The 13,754-nt window shown below is 44.5% G+C and overlaps 1 protein-coding gene and 1 long non-coding RNA gene across 3 annotated transcripts in view; one reads left to right on the top strand and one right to left on the bottom strand.

The window, feature by feature from the left end:
* RALY (RALY heterogeneous nuclear ribonucleoprotein) overlaps nt 1-13,754 on the bottom strand; it is a 278,971-nt gene that overhangs the window by 28,893 nt on the left and 236,324 nt on the right. For both annotated transcript variants that reach the window (XM_063145266.1, XM_063145277.1), the window contains 2 exons: nt 11,811-12,074; nt 2,769-2,841 (listed from right to left, as the gene is read on the bottom strand). In XM_063145266.1, coding sequence (XP_063001336.1) covers nt 2,769-2,841; nt 11,811-12,074 — 337 coding nt within the window. The remainder of the gene's footprint in view (nt 1-2,768; nt 2,842-11,810; nt 12,075-13,754) is intronic.
* Nucleotides 1-13,754, top strand: part of LOC134411508 (uncharacterized) — a 128,404-nt gene that overhangs the window by 84,777 nt on the left and 29,873 nt on the right. The window lies entirely within an intron of this gene.

Here is a 13,754-nt window from a genome sequence, read left to right as displayed (position 1 = left end):
GCAGATGTGCTTCGGGCTGATCCGCCCCTCTCCCACTCCACAGAGTGGAGCAAGATCCGGAGGGGCTGATCGACATTTTGCCCCCCCTGCCCTACTTACTTGCCTCCATGGCGGAGGCAAGCCCCCCTGCCCCCTTACCTGGCTCTGCCGCCATCGCTACAAGGACTGTGGTGGTGGTGGAGCCACATAAGCCCCCCCACTTACTTGCCTCCATCGTGGTGGCCTACGCTTCTGGCTTGAGGCTTGGCCCTCAGTTGAAGCTGGTGCTGGACTGCGACAGAGGCAGGTAAGCCCCCTCCCCCTGCCCCCTTACCTGGCTCCGCTGCCATCGCTGCACAGACGGCAGCAGCAGATCCAGGTAAGCCCCCCTCCCCCCCACTTACCTGCATTCGGAACTCTGGATGGAGGCGAACCGCTTCGCCTTGATCTGGAGCTCCCCCGACCCGATCCTGATCAGCCTTTGGCAGAGGCAGATTGGGTCGCTCTGGTCCCACTTCTACGACCCAAAATGGAGTGGAGTACAGCCCTATTATTAATCAAATATGGTATATTTTGTGTCGGTTTTTGATATCTCACAGTACCTGTGATGCTATTATTATTATTATTATTTATTTATTTATTTATTTATTTATTTATTTATATAGCACCATCAATGTACATGGTGCTGTACAGAGTAAAACAGTAAATAGCAAGACCCTGCCGCATAGGCTTACATTCTAATAAAATCATAATAAAACAATAAGGAGGGGAAGAGAATGCAAACAGGCACAGGGTAGGGTAAACAGGCACTGGGTAGGGTACCCTTAGTAGGTTCGCCTCCTCCCTGACTAATTGTTATTTCAATGTTTCCATTAAAGCAAGACCAAATATTCCACCAGGATTTCCATGGGGTCAATCTTTTCATGGGTCCATTTTTAGGATGAAGTGTGTGTGTGTGTGTGTGTGTGTGCATGCATTTTAGTGACTTTCAAGGGATGTCCCCAAAATCCATTAATATTTATTCTGTTATTTTAGTTGAGACAGTGGTGGATTTTGACCTTTATTTTTCTTTTCTTAAAACAGAAAAAAAAATGTTTTGCTTCTGCTTCAAGTAGCAGATGGAGCTGTAGTCAAAACAACCTGGTGGTGTTTTGATTTCCCACAGAATGGTCCAGTGGGAATGATGCTACATCATGAACCCTTCACCTAGACGGAAGGAGCCCTGCTGAAGGCTGTTTTTTAGTTCTTTTAGGCACTGGTGCCCACACATTTCATGTGCAGCCCCCCCCCCCCCAAAAAGGGAAACTAGTTTGGTCCTGCACTCCCCCACAATGGCTATCCCAGTTTTAGTTGTGTGTGTGAATGACCTTGTTCAGATGACATGCTAAGCTATGGTGGTCAAGTATTTTGAGCTAAACATCAAGGCTTGGTGTGTCATGTGAACCATGGCTTAGTGTGTCATGTGAACCATCCCTAACCATGGTGGCTACATAACATGGATCAAACACCCTCACTAACCATTTGCTGCAAAATGGTTAGCAGCCTAACCATGGCTTAGCAGGTAATCTGAACAGGCCGTGTGTGTGTGTGTGTGTGTGTGTGTGTGTGTGAGACACTAGTTCAAGAGTGAATCCTGAAACTGGGGGTGGGGGGAAGCCCACACCTATTCTATATTAAACCACAGATTCCACAGAGCACAGGAAGGCAAACTTCAGGATTTTCAGGCAGGGGATCCAATTTCAGTGGGGCTGTGAATCCATTCTAGGTTTCACTCAAAGCTCTAAAGGATCTTATCCAAGGTGCTGAACCCAGGTTGGCAATTGGGTTCAGCACCTCCTGACTGGGTCTGATTGAAACCAAGAGCTGATTCACAGCCAGACTGAAATTGGAGCCACCAGCCTCCACTGATTTCAGGATCCATTTTTTTTAAAAACAAAAACCTAGAACCCGCAGATCTATCAACTGGAGCTAGATGCAAAACGGTGGCGCAGAGACAATCCCTACTGAAAACCATGAGCATATAACCTGCATGCACAAATACATATCTGCATCTGAGTTAGTAGAGACCAGAAATTGTAACCATCGAATTTAGACCTAAAATGCCCCTTGTTTAAAGAAGTGGGAGTTACAAAGCTTTACTGGTCAGCTGCAAATCATCCAAAGAACTACAAGTAGAGCCTGATCTGTCTTCTGCCCACTCCTGCCATAGAATATGACAAAAGCTTGGCCATGATGAATAGCCCTGGTTGGTTATGATGGATAAAATAGGCCCTTTTGATATGAACAGGCAGCCCTTATTCAAGCAGGCTTATTTAAACCATGATGCGTTGCAGTACATGTGGGCCGCTAGTTTAAATATTCAAGCCATGGCTGAAGCTTTTTGTGATGTTCAAACCTGGTGAGGGTGGTTTGCTGGCATTGTTAAGAAACCACACAGAACCCATGAGCTGGTTTAGGGTCGGGACAAGCTGTGTTTGTGGCTTGAATATTCGATTGTTGCCTGGCATGTACTGACATGCGGCACAACCCACCATGGCTTAAATAAGCTATAGTGAGCTGTGGTGGTTATGCAAATGGTAGTTTGTAAACCATCCCAGCCACTCACCCTAACCAGGTTTGGACATTACGACAACCCATGCCCAGAAAGGTTAACCAGGTTAACTAGACAGCTCAAGACTGGCATGCTCAGGGAAGGAAATTAAACCACTGTGGCTTCTTTTCCCTCCATGATTGGGTGAACTTGGTCACTATCTCACTTCACAAGGTGGAAATCGCAACACTGAACCTACCTGTACAAGGCGGATGCTGTCCTCTTCAGCCCTTTTGGTCTGTTAGGCTTTGGTTCTCCAGCCATATTTATATCTGCAATGAATAACAATTTGGAATTAATGCCGCATTGTTCCCTTTCTGTCCCTAATGCAGAAATTAAGGACAAATACAAGCTGCCTTGATCACTCTTTTGTAATACATGTTTCCAGCTGTTGTACTAGGCAATGGCTATTTGCATACCTTTAAATAAATCAGCAAGGGAACAGTTGGCTTTTTTCTTTTCTGAAAAGTATAAAAGCTATCATGTTTTATACGAAGATTTTCAACTTGGACTTTGAGATGACTTAAAGTTTACTAAACAAAGGCTACTATTTAGGATGGCTGCAGATGTAATGCTTCCTAACATTCTAACCAGGGTAAAGAGATCAGCGGGCTGTCTACACATGGGGAAAGCCCCACGGTGGTTGTGGTTCTGCACCCTGTCGGTTAGACAACGCAGGTGCAGATCACAGCCAACGTGGGGCTTTCCTTCGATGCTCCGATTTGAAAAAGTCAGGGATTTATCCCAACGTTTTCAAGGACAGCAATGTCATTATGGTGCTTCTGCTGTGTAACATTGCTCTGCAGCCAATCCAGGGCCAACCTGGGCATGGAGCCTGGTGGAAGGTGACCAGCAATTGGTCTCCTTCCACCAGGAGGAGGGGGGAGATAGCTCTAGGAACCAGATGTCTGACCAGAAACCCCACACTCCCTCCTCAGCATCAGGATTTCTGATGCCGCCCCGGGAGAGAGAATGTGCAGGGTTGAGGAGGGAGGCGGTGCTAACCCGGCACCATGAAGACAGCCCCCAGGAGCACCTTTGGGGCTTGAGCATTCTTTCCCATCCCCTTCTGTCCTCTCTCATGCAAATTCCCTCCTCACTTCACTTTTCTGAAGTTAATCATGGTTAGTGTTACACCTGCATCAGTATTTTCAGTAAACATTTTTTCACCTATTTAAAACATTATTCCCTGCTGTTCCACAATAAATGTCCAAATCAGTCAACAACACTTAAAACATAAAAATCAGAAATAACAATAACAATGGTTAGCTCCAAATCACAGTTTGCAACTGTGCTTAGAAGTAAATTTGCAAATCATAATTCATGAAAACACCGGTGCGGTTTTCATACTAGCTATGGTTAGCTTTGGGAAGGGAAGAGGAATTAGTGTAGGAGGGAAGCAACATGAGAACTCATGGGTTGCCCTGATCTTCTCAGCATCGTTATGAGCTCAGGCAGGATTATATCTGCACCAGCAAATATCCTGGTTTGTGTACAAACCAGTTTTCTTGATTCAGATAAAATGAGACACTGTGGTTTGTTGGCAACTGTGAATGGAAGCATCTCATCTCCTCTCCTCATGTGCAAAGAAGGGGGCAAAAGGAAGGGGGATCGCATAAGCCCGAGCTTGCTGCAGCTCATGTACATAACAAACCACGGTTTATTGTTATGTCTGAACCAAGTCTCCCTCTTTCTCCCATCCCTCAAAGCTACTCAAGTCAGATCAGCACACCCCTTCATAAAACTGGTTCATGAAGAATTCAGCACCCTACAAATGCATGGCTACTACAGGGGTATTATAGTCTGCCTTCACCCTTCTGTAAAAGGAATGCCAAATATAGAAAAGTTTGGTCATGCTCCTTATAGAGCACACAAAAAGGATGCTCATGTGTCTGAAATCTCTCTTCCACTCAATCCGTGTTACAGGCTGTGCTGGGTGCAGAAGCACGCCTGAGGTCACCCAACATGATCTCATGCCTGAGGCCACCTGACGTGATCAGTTTTCAATTCTAGCACTGGGGGAGAATGAGATTTCTTTCCTCTGCTCAGAAAATCACAGTGGAACGTGAGGATAGAGCAGCGCATCCAATTTTCACAGTCGGCGTGGAAAACCGAACAAAGTAACTCCAAGCACAAAGGCGCTGCTTTATAGAAGCAAAGCATACGGAAAGGTGACGCACCCTTCCATCCTGCTTTTTCTGAAAAAGCAAGGGGGAAATTCGCATGCTTGACAGAGCTTTCCACAAGGCTCTTTTTGCTTCGCCGCCACCCCCGCTCCACGGCAACACACACACACACACACACACTGGGATATTGCCAGCACCAAGATTACAGTGCCACAAATGACAGATGTCCTTCCTTTCTGAGCTAAGGCGACTGACAAATTAAACAGGAGCCTGCCAATGTCACAACAGGGGGAGCTGCCAGGAGGCAAAGTAGTTGTTGAACAGAAACACAGGACAGAAAGAAGCCAGTAATGAAAACTTTGAGTGGCCAACCTTCAAGGCGGGCACCGCCAGTAGTACACCCCAGTTGTGCAGTAGGGTAATTTTAGGCCCTTGACTGAGTGGTCTTATGGGGTCCCCCTTTAGATGGCCATGTGTATTACTAGCAGCTCTCTCTCCCCTCCCACTGCCACCCCATGCTTTCTGGTCTAGATTCCTAATATGTTAGAACAACAACAACAAAAGTGTTTGTCAACAACAACAACAATAAATCAGTAAAAGACAGCATGACTTGGCAAAGCCTGTCATGTTCATCAAGAAAAAACACCATGAGTGAGAAAAGAGAGATAGTAATCATCATCATCATCTGAGCATGTGCAGTTTGGCATTTTAAACTCACTGGAGTCATAGCACTATAATGACCACAGGATTAAGATGGAGCTGGCGTCTGCTGCCCTGATGTCCTCCTCACCTGCCACTCTCCAGGTGGTCATGTGGTCCTGGACTTTGGCCCCAAGCTCCATCCCTAGAGGCCTCTCTGGAACATCCCCACTGGAGTTTATGGCGCTGCTGCAGAGGGCAAAAAGGGTGTTGATCCTCAGACCTATGGGCCAAATATGGCCCTCCTGGGGTCCCAATCGTGCCCTCTGGGGTGGGCAAGTCCACTTCCCAGGGCCTCTCCTAAAGCTTAGTTACTAGCAGTAAGAGCTTTAAGGTAAAATCTGCTGATATTTGTTTTGTTGTTATGTATTTTGCCCCACCCCATTGTCCCACCTCCTTGCCTTTGCTCCACCCCTGTGCCCCGCCTCCTTGCCTTTCACCCCACTCCTTTGCATTTGCCCTGCCCCTTTGCCCTTGCCCCACCTCCTGGCCTTTGGCCCCACCCCTTTGCCCTTGCCCCACCCCTTTGCTTTTGGTCCTGGCCCACCCCTGGAATGCAGCCTCCAAGAGCTACTCCAAAACTGAATTCAGCCTTGAGGCTGAAAGAGGTCTGACCTCCGCTGGCTACGTCAGAGTGCTGTTTCCCAGGCCGTAGCTAGACCTAAGGTTTATCCCAGGATCATCCCTGCCTGAGTGCTGGATGCCCTGTGTGGCACTTAGATGAACAGGTTTGACCCCAGGACAATCCTGGGATAAACCTTAGGTCTAGCTATGGTCCCAGGCAGTAGACTAGAGGTGCAGCCACCCCAAGGCATGAAGGTCCACTACCTTGGATAGCTCATTTAGAGTTCTGGCTGGTTCTGTCTGAATCCCAGCCACCAGCTTCCACGGGTCTTAAGAGTCTAAAGAAAATTTCAGTGGTTCTCCTCTGAGTAGGGCTAGCATTGGATACAACTCTCAAACGTGGCAAAAAACAAATGACTCTAAATACATGCACAAACAAGCTCAATGTGGCACTGCGCAGACCACATTTCAGTTCTGCTTCATCTTTGCATAAGGAGAACGCGACAGCCAGGGAGCAGTGTGCGTCATTCTGGACAACAGCAACACTCCCTCCTCCTCACCCCAAAAGAGATGGCTGCTAAGTAAAATACAATATCTATTGTTTGAATGGATCACAGAGTGTTGGGAGTCCTTATTTCAGGTTGTTACACCAGACTTTGCGCTGGGTGGGAATAGGTTTTGAGCTGCTGCCCAGGTGTGTCTAGCACCCCCGCTGCCTTCAATATCACCACCACCTGCTGGGAGATCAAAAATGCCAATTTTTGATTGAAAAAGCTACCTTCAACAACAATTCTCAGTTTATGCCTGGTGACAAGAGGCTTCTCAGCAGGTGACATTTCAAAGCATTGTGCAAAAAGGGTTATTCCGAGACACAGTTTGTTTCAGGCAAAATTGTTATTGAGATGGATACTGTCACTCTTCTAGGTGGCTGCTTGGAGCCTCACTGCACAACGGCAGCTGAGGTTCGAGCCACGTGTGAAAAGTTGGTTATTACAATACCAGTTAAGAGATGTGCTACCTTATTTTATGCTTGAGACTAAAATGGGTTGTATGGACCAAACTACACACTATATTAAGGATGCAATCCTGTGCATGTTAGACAGGCAAAAGTCCTACAGCTCCCAACATTCACCAGCCAGCCATGCTGGCTGGGGCATACTGGGAATTGTAGGACTTTTTTTTTTTGTCTAAACATGCTGGCTGGGGAATGCTGGGAGCTGTAAGACTTTTGTCTGTCTAAACAGGGATAGCATTACATCCAGAAAGTGAGCTCTCAAGCAGGGCTGGGAAATTTTAGGAGGTCTCGGGGCCATGTGTGCCTCCCTTGGACCCCTCTGTAGGTTGCACCACCACCATGGGTGCCAAAAATGGTTTTTTTAAATAATAATAATAATAATAATAATAATAATAATAACAACAACAACAACAACAACAACAACAACAACAACAAAAGGGCATCTGGAGTTGCTACAGAACATCAAAAGGGTAAAAAATAATTTGTTTGCCAGCTAATTTTAACCTTTTTGGGACTTTATTATTTGTATTATTCTTATTATATTTATTTAGGGTTGACCATATGAAAAGCTGGACAGGGCTCCTGTATCTTTAACAGTTGCATAGAAAAAGGAATTTCAGCAGGTGTCATTTGTATATATAGATATATGGAGAACCTGGTGAAATTCCCTCTTCATCACAACAGTTAAGTGCAGGAGCTATACTAGAGCAACCAGATTTAAAAGAGGGCAGGGCACCTGAAACTTTAACTGCTGTGATGAAGAGGAAATTTCACCAGGTTCTCCATATATACAAATGACACCTGCTGAAATTCCCTTTTCTATGCAACTGTTAAAAATACAGCCCTGTCCTCCTTTTCATATGGTCACCCTAATTTATTTGTATCCCGCCATTTGCCCAATACTGGGCCTCAAGGTGACCTTACAAAATTTAAAACATATACATTTTAAAACCTAAGAAAAGAAATATACAAAAGTTTAATAAAAATAATTTAATATATTATGATATCAAAACAATAAACTTTTAAAATACACGTCAATTTTACAAGTCCTTAACATAAATGGAGGTCCAGATTATTCGCCAAAGGCCTGCTGAATAATAGCAAGTGTGGATGCCGCTTCGTTGCAAAAAAAAAATCCCCCTGTTTTGGGCGGTATCCTCATATTTGGGGGGACAGGGACCACACCTGGGGCTGTGGGGGCTGCATGTTGCAAAACCCTTGCTCTAAAAAGTTTGCAAAGGGTATACATGTGTGTTATAGATGTGATCTGAGTCAGAGGGTTTCATTTATTTGTGAAACAGTAGCGAGGGCTTTGTACAAGGTACTGTAAATCACCCGCTATATTAAAGCTGATCTATGGGTCAGCTATATTGAAAGTAGCTCTCATACATTTCAATCAAAACAACGTTTGAGCGCAATCACAATATCCCTCAGCCAAATGTTTTTCACAGCCAGCTTGCTTGCATGTTATGTTTGCAGTGGAGGTAATCAGGATTATCCCTGAGGAAATCCTGTGGTTTCTCTACAGTGTTCTCCCATTACACTTCTAGTAGCACATGATTAAAAACCCTTACTGCACTGCGTGATCATTCACGACTGTTTAGTGGAGAGGCGGCTTTTTGTAATTGGTGAACATTTGGGGGCTGTGGTGCTGTTCTAATGGCACCAACGCACTGAGAATGAACCTTTTGTGTTTTTCACAGCGCTTGCCGCATTAGGTGCCTAATTTGATTTGGGACCTCTCAGTGCAGCTGTAGTGCACATTACAGCAAACATCATCATCACATCCAAGGCTTCATGTTCAACAGCTGGCCGCCTCACTGCAAAACATCAAATGCTAAAGCAACACCCACACACCTGGTTTTTGAACATCTGTCTCACAGCAATGTCTCAATCAGATATATAGCAATCGGCCAGAAGTTAGTTACAAAGCGTTATGGAAGATGAATGTGGATAGCCGACCTGTAAGCAGAGTTGGCCTACTTCACCAATATCTGTTAAATTAGGGCTGCAGTTAGCTTAATTGGTACATTAATTTATGAAAGCTTGAGTTGCTTAATCAGCAAGAACCCACGGTAATCAGTCAGGCTGTTAGTTGACCAGGCACTTTTCTATATTTGAGCCTATTTGGCTGTATTCCCTATTATTCCTCTAATAACAGGGAATTTTTATCATCTTTCAATATTAAAAGAGAACATTTTTTTAATATTGTAATTTTGTACTTCCTTCAGTATGAGTGCCTTTGAGGTTTGTGTAACCTGTACATGTACTTCAACTGAATGAACTAAGGATGTACGAGAAATTTGTTTCAGTTTGCTTTTGTTTGGGATTTACATAGGCTGACCATATGAAAAGGAGGACAGGGCTCCTGTATCTTTAACAGTTGCATAGAAAAGGGAATTTCAGCAGGTGTCATTTGTATATATGGAGAACCTGGTGAAATTCCCTCTTCATCACAACAGTTAAAGCTGCAGGTGCCCTGCCCTCTTTTAAATCTGGTCACTCTAGTATAGCTCCTGCAGCTTTAACTGCTGTGATGAAGAGGGAATTTCATCAGGTGCTGCATGCATAAAAATGACACCTGCTGAAATCCCCTTTTCTATGCAACTGTTAAAGATACAGGAGCCCTGTCCTCCTTTCCATATGGTCACCCTAATTTACACAGCTTGCACCTTCCAGGCAAAACATGGACCCAGGCACACACCTGTACATTTCTGAGCTTGCAATGTGATCTGTGGACCAAAAAACAAAAAATGCATTCAACAGCATGGGTACATTTGAAAAAAAGAAGAAGACTGATATTATTATGTTGGAAGGATAAATGTTACCTCCCATAATGCAATGGACTGAGGACTTAACAACATAATCAACATTTGAAGAAAAAAGGAGATAAAATGCATACTGTTGAAAAATGCACACACTCTTTAATCAATGGAATAAGAATGTGTGCATTTCAAAGAGGTACACAATTAATGCATGCATTTAGAAAATGCATGCATCTACCACAGCTTTTCATTTGAAAACACACACCAAAGCTTGCAATCTGATATGGAGTTCAGTCAGAATGAGCTCGAGATGGAATTCTGAGAACTTTGGCACGCTTGAATTTTGCTGATGCACACATTCCTAGAATCAACCAATTAATTGATTAAATAGTTTAAAGGCAGATGATCAATACATTCCTTAGTTGAAAAATAGCTGTAATTTAAAATCTGAGAGTGCTTGTTCCTGTCACACCAAACCTTATTAGTTAGGCACTTGCAGTGTAAAGTTGTAAAATCAAACACCTTTGATTGAGTTTTCCTCTCTTTTCTTTTGCTGCAACAAGTAAGCTGTTATTTTTCTCTTACTGTTCTCCTCTGTTTGCTTCTGTTTTGTTTTGTATAATTTTACTGCATCTGATTGCTTGTAGCCCACTTTGGGATTGTTTTATAATGAAAAGTGGGTAAGGAAGTTCTTAAATAAAAATAAAATAAAAATAAAACTCATGCAGGAGGAAAGATATCCAGAATAAGGGTGCAAATTAGAGCTGACAAGCAATCAACATTTGCTTTAAAGTATGTGAGAATTGACTCAGGAATAAGTGTCAGGTTGATTCTTACAGGGTTGCTTACTGATTAATCTGGGGGTGCTGGTGCTGGTAAGGCATCAGCAGAAATTCATACTCCTGTCTATGACCTAAACCAGAAGAATATTGGCCCTTTCCACCATCTTTACTTATGACCTCAAAAGGACGTGTTTGGGAATGGGCTTCTGACTTCCTTTCTCAGGAAAACTGTGGCTTCGACTCTCGGCTCTACTGAGCTGCCCATACCTTTAAATAAATGAAGGGAACATTCTTCTCTGACTAGGAGAAGAGGGATATCTCTTAGATGAAAACTTTCTAGATCAATAGAGCTGTACAGAAACAGGGCTGAAACAAAAACATTCATACAGTTGTGTGTTTGACTAGAATGAAATTTAGGGTGGAATCCAATGAAGTCTTTCCACTGATGGAATTGCTTCAGTTGGCAGAACTGGGAGGGGAGCAATTTCCTATTTCCTTTCCCCCTGTATTTCCCCTTGCCCTTATAATCTGCTATGGAGGGTTGGGGCATCCTCCTCTGGTTTGGAGGGGGCGAGGAGAAACTCCTATTGTTCAAATGACTGAGGAACTTCTTTCACTGCATGCCTTCATGGATTTGGGGAGATGTCATCACCTTTTAGCAGAATCTGCAAACTTCCCTAGTCTTATTCTTCCTGGGTTCACATTGGGATTGCACAGCTATTTAGCTGAGATTGTGGAACATTTTCAAGTACGTCTCTTTAGGGTCAATGCAAGGCCAGCACAAGGCATTTTGCTGCCTGATGCAAGGAACAAGATGGCACCCCTCCCATTCCATATACAAAAGCCGACCCAACTGGCAGGTCAATAGTTCAATACTGACAATGACACAACATCCTTCACCACACCTCAACTCAGCAGGCTAGCTTAGTGGGCATGGAGTGGGCCACATGGCACACAGCTCTCTCTTTCAACATTTGCCACCTGAGGCAACATCCTCACTTTTCGTAAAGGTAGCCTGCTCTGCCTCCAAAACTGGGAAATCACTTCTCTTTAAACAGCTTCAAAGACACCAATGTTTGCATTAGTTGCCTACTTTTTCTACTGAAAGTTCTACCTTGGAGGACAAATTTTAGGGGAAAAATCAAGGTTGAGCATATTGCTTTTAGCCCTACACAGGAGGCCTTCCCACAATTCCAAAGTGACTTTCAGCTTTCTGAGAGCTTTTTTTCCTTAGGACACACATATAAAATTCCACACAGGATGTCAGAGAAAGATGTGAGGAGACCTTACCTAAGGTTTGCCCGGCGAGTACTCTCCCATTCTCCCCCAGGACAGCAGCCCGTGCGTGCCTCTCGTTTGAGTACTGTACAAATGCATAGCCCTTGTGAACGGAGCAGCCCACCACCCTGCCGTATTTAGAGAAGATGGTCTCTACGTCTGACTTCTTGACCACTGCTGTGTTGAGGTTCCCAATGAAGACTCTGGAGTTGATGGACTTGGGGTCATTCTTGTTTGTGATGTTACTCGTCTGCACTTTCAGTGACATCTTGACACCTGAGTAAGCAAGATAGGGAGGGTCAGGAAGGCACTAATATCCTACAGAAAATAGCCTGAGGGGGCATAAATGGAGGCAATGGTGGCCATGTGGGATTAGAACAAAGTTGACCCACCAGAGTTCTGCAGAGAACTAAGTGAATTTAGTACTGGTGAAAACAAAGGAATTCCATTTGTGGGATATTGTTCATACAGAAATCATTCCTTGGAGAACCCCAGAAGAAATAATCTTGTGGCACCTTAAAGAAACCTCATTGGGGCTAATACTCCTGTTTTAAGTATACTCCTAACAACTTGACTCTAGAAGCGTCCATGTTGTGTAGGTCTAAGGTATGTCAAGTAAAACTTGGACATACAGGGCAAAAAAGCAGATGCACATGGCCTGTCTTCTTTTGGTGTACAAAACAGGCGGGTTTTCCACTCCTGTGCAATGGGTATGAAACTTCTGGAATATCCAGAAGTCCTCCTGCTGACCAGTCCCTATCCCAATCAAGCCACCCAAAGCCCCAAGAGAGAACATTCCTTGCCAAGGCACTGCCATGACTGGGAAACACATTAACACTCATTAGAATCCTCTAAGATTATTGACCTACACACAAAATTTGTACACAGACCCCCCACTTTGCAATCTAGGCATTTGCATTCACTGCCCATGGTACGTCCACTGCTACCCTGGATACCCCTCACTCTTGTTTGGATCTTAGATTGAGCTCTACTATTCTATGATTGGATGAGAAATCCTCCCAACATTTTAAGAAGGATTTCTTTCCAGTCAAAGTCCAGAAATTGAATCCTAAACCATGAAAGAAGAATAGGTTGTGCCAGCGGTGCACTTATAAAGCTTGCTCCAATATTTCTTAGCATCCCAGTCAAGAAACAATGACTGCCCCCACCCCAACCCTCCTCTATCTCTGCCTGTGAAACCCATTTATAGAACCATAGAACAGTAGAGTTGGAAGGGGCCTATAAAGCCATCAAGTCCACCTCCTTGCTCAATGCAGAAATCCACCATAAAGCATACCTGACAGATGGCTGTCCAGATTTCTCTTGGATGCCTCTAGTGTGGGAGAGCCCACTACCTCCCTAGGTAGTTGGTTTCACTGTCATACTGCTCTAACAGTCAGGAAGTTTTTTCTGATGTCCAGCCAGAATCTGGCTTCTTGTACTTTGAGCCTATTATTCCATGTCCTGCACTCTGGGATGATCGAGAAGAGATCCTTGCCCTCCTCTGTGTAATAACCTTTCAAGTATTTGAAGAGTGCTATCATCTATTGCAACCTTGAAAGGTTGCAATAGATAGTTGTCAACTGCAGTGGAAGGGATGCCATTGTTTGTTCTTCAAATCACCTCACCTCCTTGCCTCACCAACCACAGCCTCTCAGCTGAAAGCTGCCTCCCTCTCCCCTGCCAATTCCAAGGGGCCCTCCTCCTGATTCTGTGGGCCTAGGGCCCAGGCTTCCATAACCCACTCCCTGACACCTCTTGTGTATGTTCATGCCCATATTGACTAGAGTCCTTGCCAAGCACTTCTGCTCTCCAGGAAGACTCTTCTGCCTGCCAGTTTGATCGCACATGGCCGTAGAGAGAAAGACCGAATGCTGTTTTTGATATGCAGAGCAGTGCTGGCCTTGGAATACTATTGGGCATGTCAGACTCACCTTTCCTGCTGCTCTCATGCCT

This window comes from Elgaria multicarinata, chromosome 1, assembly GCF_023053635.1.
Source record: "Elgaria multicarinata webbii isolate HBS135686 ecotype San Diego chromosome 1, rElgMul1.1.pri, whole genome shotgun sequence".
Taxonomy (NCBI): domain Eukaryota; kingdom Metazoa; phylum Chordata; class Lepidosauria; order Squamata; family Anguidae; genus Elgaria; species Elgaria multicarinata.
This window is presented reverse-complemented; position numbering and strand designations above follow the sequence as displayed.